This window comes from Physeter macrocephalus, chromosome 9 (assembly GCF_002837175.3).
Source record: "Physeter macrocephalus isolate SW-GA chromosome 9, ASM283717v5, whole genome shotgun sequence".
In the NCBI taxonomy this organism is placed as follows: Eukaryota; Metazoa; Chordata; class Mammalia; order Artiodactyla; family Physeteridae; genus Physeter; species Physeter macrocephalus.
In genome coordinates, this window is record NC_041222.1 from 59,590,138 (window position 1) to 59,596,725 (window position 6,588).

The 6,588-nt window shown below is 35.1% G+C and overlaps 1 protein-coding gene across 1 annotated transcript in view; it reads left to right on the forward strand.

Moving 5' to 3' along the window:
• Positions 1-6,588, forward strand: part of CNTLN (centlein) — a 375,432-nt gene that overhangs the window by 357,589 nt on the left and 11,255 nt on the right. The window contains exon 25 of the mRNA XM_024126731.3: positions 108-185. Coding sequence (XP_023982499.1) covers positions 108-185 — 78 coding nt within the window. The remainder of the gene's footprint in view (positions 1-107; positions 186-6,588) is intronic.

Below are 6,588 nucleotides of genomic sequence, written 5' to 3' on the forward strand. Positions count from 1 at the left end.
CTGAATCTAATTCCATCAATATTTCTCTAGATTTATTCAGTATCTAACAGTATGATCAAGTTCATATAAATGAAATTAACAACAGTGTTTTTATTTTTTTCCTTCAGGAAATGGAAAGGACAAAGATCGATGCTGAAAATGACAAGGAATGGCTGTTGTACATTCAGAAACTTCTTGAAGGACAGGTATTTTGTTTTTCTACTTCATATATTAAAACTTGCAGATAAAAATTCCAAGCCTTACTTTTTGTTACTAGATGCCTAATTTTTTGTAAACACTTAGACACATTACTTACTTCTGTTAGGTAAATAAGTATTCTAGTAGGTAGACAGGAAAGTTAACTCTCCATTTGTACTTTTGGACTTAACAAATGAAGCAAATGCCTTGGGAAGGAGCCAACATGGGTTTTAGCAAAGGCATTAATTAAATTATTGAGTCAACCTCTATGCTTGCTAGACTGAAAAGGATCCATTCTCTCAGCCCTCTTAAGAAAAGAGATTCTTTATTATGTGTCTTTAAAGTTAGTAGTTGATATGGACACCTGAGGAGTTCATGGGTTTCAGTGACCTTTTACTATGGACCTGTTTCCAGTCAATTCATGTTTTCCTCACAGCCAGACAGCTGTTTATTACTGTGTCTTCCTGCATTCTCTACAATATTTTCTACTGAGACCTCGAGCAGCTTGTTAGTGGGAAGTAAATATTGATTTGGCATCCTGTCAATGCAGAAAGAATGAAAAAATTTCCACCAGAGGCCCCTCAAACATTTTCCTATCGACATTTTCTGGGCCGAGTGGAAAGCTGCATAGAGGATGACAAGGCCAAGACGAGCTGAAATCCCTGAGGGGTCTATTGAGACTGCTGCTGTGACCTGTGTGATACTTTTTCTTCCCTTTCAAGTATTTTTTTAATACACATATAGTCTGCTGGGATGTGCCCCTCTTGTAAGTGATCAGGGCAGTTTATTGGCAGGTGAGAGCCCTGCTTTTCTAGTCATAGCCAACTTTTGTTTTGATATCACTGACAGCATGTAATATATTCTAAAACTTTTTCATTATAGTTCTTTTTGCTCAACCTAATTGTTGTCTGTTTTTAAAATGAACTGGATTAAAAACAGCTAAAACATATTTCTCAAAATAGCAAAAAAAAATATTGTTCTGTGACTGCAGTATCTATGTTTTTGGAAAAGTCAAGAATAAGTAAATAATATATGAACTATTCATATTCTTAGTACCCATTTTATATATTTTGGAAACATTATCTGGAAACATTATTACTATTACTATCAATAGTAATAGAAGATGATGGGCACTCTTTTGCCTCAAGTTGTTTAAGTGCAGACGTGCAGGTGCTGGGCAAAGCCTTCTTGCTTTGAGAAGAAAGGCCATTTCTCAATCATGTTGCATTCCCAGCACCCAGCCCAGTGCCTGGCACATCAAAGGAGTTCAGTAATGATTGTTACAGGTTATTTTTTTAAATGTGAAAGTTATAAAAATAAACTTTGTAGTGGATTTTTTAACATTCAATTTGTAAGTATGACCTTTTAATATGGAAGTTTTATCATCAATTATGAACATAAAAATAACAAATTGATATGTATAAATATTTATTAAATTTTACTAAAGCTCTATTGACACCAGATCTGATTTTTTTGACTAACACATGTAGATATACATATATACATTCTACATTATCTGGATGTATGCTTATTCTGTCCAGTTATTGTAAAAAAAATCCTGTTGAAAATGGCATTAGACTGCTTAATACTGCAGTTTGATATAGTGCCTTTTTGTGCCACTGAGCCTGGACTCTAGAATATAATTGCCTGGCAGTATTGATTTAATTGCCCAGGTTTATTTGTGGACTCCTAATTATTGACTGGAGGTAAATTTAATGGAGCAGCCTCTATGAACACTGGGAAACCGCTGCTGTTGCTGTTATACATAATGAACTGCACCATGTGCCTTTAGAGCATTTGTCAAGTTAATTTTATTCCACTGTGACAGTATGATAACATTTAAAAAGTCAAAGACTTTTTATTTTTATTACTGATATAGGTGGTTTTGCTGATGCATTTGAATTCTGTGAGAAAAAAAATAGGGACTTCATTGGTTGCACTTGAATGTCACTTTATAATTACACCCAAGAGAAAAATCTATAAAATAGAAAACATCTTTTTTTTATCCTACTTTTCTTCTTTCTCAATTCTAGCAATTATATTTATCCTGAATTTTAGAAAAGGTTTTCTTTGTCCACCAGTTTTTGGGAGTCTAAATTATGCTCACAGGATTGTGAGGGCAAAAGTATAAATATGTTCATTCATTTGTTTTGTTTAGTTTATGGCATGCAGCTCCGTGTACCTGAGGTTACACGATCTTGAAGCTGTGGAATAATTGAGCGCATTCCCTGAAAAGAGCCCTAATTAATTCAATATTGATATTTGATTATTAAAATATTTTGAAAATAAAATTATGAGAAAACTTCCCTTTTATGTCCTCCCTCTGTGTTGGGTGGTATATGTAATGGAATTCTGACATCATAGGAGTGAATCTGGCCTTGTGGTTTTATCTTTTGTTTAAGGATTAGGCCACAGAACTATTTTCTCTTAAAGAAAATTTTCTCTACATTCATTGGATTAAAATTTATATAAGATATTTACCAGAAAATAAAAAGCTGTCCTGCCATGTGGCAATATGGGCCCGCACAATAATATACCTACTGGTACTGTTAGCCAGAAGTGCATGAGAATTAAAAGGTCTAAAACCTTAACTTATCTATCTTTAACACAGAATGCAATATTTGTCCTCCTTTCAAGTGGTCCTGATACAATTGGTAATTTTAAGTATTTGATCTTTATCTGCATCTAACCTTTGTCCCCACAGATTTCTAATAATAAGAATCACACTGAAAAAAAGTTGGTCTAATACCTACTTTCATTTTTTATGGCATAGCTGCCTTTTAATTTCTTTGGAGATTTTTACTTGTATTAATTCCTCTTTTTGCATTATTACATTTTTTAAAACTTACAGTCTGTGGCAGAGACAAACAAGCAAATTAATGATTATAATAGGGTGGGAGAACAACCCAAAATTAGTTTTTCTATGTTTTAGGACATGGGAGAAAAAAAAAACAGAAATAGGAAAAGTAGACTGGGGCTAAACAATAAACGCCTTTGAGCAGGAGAGGGATGTAATCAGAGTTGTGCTTTAGAAAGATACGTGAGATCAGCGTGTAGGATGGTTTGGAGGGATAAGAGACTGGGAGCAAGAAGGTAGTCAAGGCAAAAGGAAATGGGGGCCTGCATGTGCGCTCACTATAAAAATAGGAAGGATGAGATAGATGTGACCCACTTCATAGAAACTGAATCCATAGCAGTACTGAGATTAGATGAAGGGGTCAGAAAGCAGAAACCAAAGAGAGGTGAGTTTAATACCTTATATGATGAGAAAGATGATGATACCTTAAAAATTTTAGGGATCAAAAGAGGTAGATCAGATTTGGTAGAGAGAGATGTCAGTGATTGAAGCCATAAAAAATTTAGTTGATACATGTCAATAACAATATTCAGGGACTCACAGTTTTTCATTAGTTCATCCCAACCTGCTTTGCGGCTTTTCTCAGTGAAATCTAACCATTTAAGAACACATTTCAAACTCTTACAACTCAACAACAAAAGAAAAGAAACTGATCTGAATATTCATTTCTACAAGAAGGTATACAAATAGCCAATAAGCACATGTACATATGCTCAACATCACTAGCCATTAGGGAAATGCAAACCAAAAACCAAAATGAGATACTACTTCATACCCAGTAGGATGGCTATAATCAAAAAGACAGACAATAGCAAGTGTTGTTGCGGATGTGGAGAAATTAGAACACTTATACATTGCTTGTGAGAAGGTAAAATGGTGCCACCCTTGTGGAAAACAGTCTGGCAGTTCCTCAAAAAGTTAAAAGTAGAGATTATATGACCCAGCAGTTCCACACTTAGGTATATACCCAAGATAAGTAAAAACATATGTCCATATAAAAACTGCTACATAAATGTTCATAGCAGCTCAATGATAGTTCATAGTAACTCAAAAGTGAAAGGAATCCAAAGGTCCATCAACTGACGGATGGATAAACAAAACATGGTATATGCATACATGAAATATTATTCAGCCATGAAATGGAATGAAGTACTGATAGTGCTACAACCTGGAAGAAACTTGTACACCTTATGCTACGTGAAACAAGCCATACACAAAAGGTAACTTACTGTATGATTGCATTCTATGAAATGTATAGAATAGGCAAATCTATCAAGACAGAAAGTAGATTAGTAGTTGCCAGGGGATGGGGGAAGAGGGACCATGACTGCTAATGGATACAGGGTTTCTTTTGGGGTGATGAAAATGTTCTGGAATTAGATGAAGGTGATGGTTGTACAACCTTGTACAACCAATGAATTATACATTTTAAAATGGTGAACTTTATGTTATGTGAATTATATCTCCATTAAAAAAAATGAATTCCTTAATATGAGGCACAGTGAAAAAAAATTAAAAGAATACCTTTTTATTTTTAAGTAAATCCAATTAAGTTCTTTTTTTTAGCAGCCAGAGACTATTTATTTTTTAATTTTTTTAATTAAAAAATTTAATTTTCAAAATTTATTTTTGGCTGCGTTGGGTCTTCGTTGCTGTATGTGGGCTTTCTCTTGTTATGGCAAGTGGGGGCTACTCTTCATTGCAATGCGTGGGCTTCTCATTGCAGTGGCTTCTCTTGTTGTGGATCACGGGCCCTAGAGCACGGGCTTCAGTAGTTGAGGTGCATGGGCTCAGTAGTTGTGGCACATGGGCTCAGTAGTTGTGGCGCATGGACTTAGTTGCTCAGCAGTATGTGGGATCTTCCCAGACCAGGGGTCGAACCCATGTCCCCTGCACTAGCAGGTGGATTCTTAACCACTGCACCACCAGGGAAGTCCCCAATTAAGTTCTTATATCTCATGTGCTATGTCCCCCACCATTAGCAGGAACTGCATTAAATGCATTTGAATTTGAATTTCTGTCTACTGGCCATAACTATGAATACATGAGATAAATTATTTTATTTCATACTTAATATGTTTCTTTTCAATTGACAAAGAAGGAGCTGTCCCTCTGTCATACTCTAGTTGATATTACTTTCTCATATATGCAAACAAAAAGGAGTCAGTTATTTATACTCTGCCCTCTAAGAGACACTGTTTATTTGTTCTGTCCATTCTGATCCTCAAAATTAAAATTATAGTAAGGATCATTTAGTTTTGTTTTCAGGCCTTCATAATACCTGAAACAGTCTTTTGTACTTGTGATTTTATAAAGGCAGTGGAAAGAATTAGTGGAGATAAAATTGAACCCAAGCTGTGAAATCCATTTTTAAAATGTGTATTGAGTGTCTACTACATGTAAGGTAATGTTTCAGGTTTGATGGTATAGCAGTGAACAAGAGACAAAAATCACTGCCCTCATGGAGCTTACATTTCTGGTGATGGAGGGAAATAAACAAATACTTAAAATATATAAACTATGAAAGTATTTAAACAATTAACTTGAACAGAATTATGGTTATGTATATTAAAATATGTATACTGGTATAAAACAAATAATATACAGGTATAACCACAATATGGTTCTTTACTAGGATTTATATAAAAAACACTTAGCTAGGAATGGCTAGAAAATGTGTCTTGATCTTCTTTTGTTGTTGCCTTATTCTATGTTGATTATTAATCCTTTTCTAGATTTCATTCAGTCCATTTTCATCCACTTAGTGTAGATCATTTTCTTGTATTGGGACCATATCAAAAATTCTTTCTGCCTTCAGTTGATAATTGAAAGTATAGACTTTTTTTTAAAAATCTTTATTGGAGTATAATTGCTTTACAATGGTGTGTTACTTTCTGCTTTATAACAAAGTGGATCAGTTATACATATACATATGCTCCCATATCTCTTCCCTCTTGCATCTCCCTCCCTCCCACCCTCCCTATCCCACCCCTCTAGGTGGTCACAAACCACCTAGCTGATCTCCCTGTGCTATGCGGCTGCTTCCCACTAGCTATCTATTTTACGTTTGGTAGTGTATATATGTCCGTGCCACTCTCTCACTTTGTCACAGCTTACCCTTCCCCCTCCCCATATCCTCAAGTCCATTCTGTAGTAGGTCTGTGTCTTTATTCCTGTCTTACCCCTAGGTTCTTCATGACCTTTTTGTTTTTCTTAGATTCCATATACATGTGTTAGCATACGGTATTTGTCTTTCTCTGTCTGACTTACTTACTCTGTATGACAGACTCTAGGTCCATCCACCTCACTACAAATAACTCAATTTCATTTCTTTTTATGGCTCAGTAATATTCCATTGTATACATGTGCCACATCTTCTTTATCCATTAATCCTATGATGGACACTTAGGTTGCTTCCATCTCCTGGCTATTGTAAATAGAGCTGCAATGAACATTTTGGTACATGACTCTTTTTAAATTATGGTTTTCTCAGGGTATATGCCCAGTAGTGGGATTGCTGGGTCATATGGTAGTTCTATTTGTAGTTTTTTAAG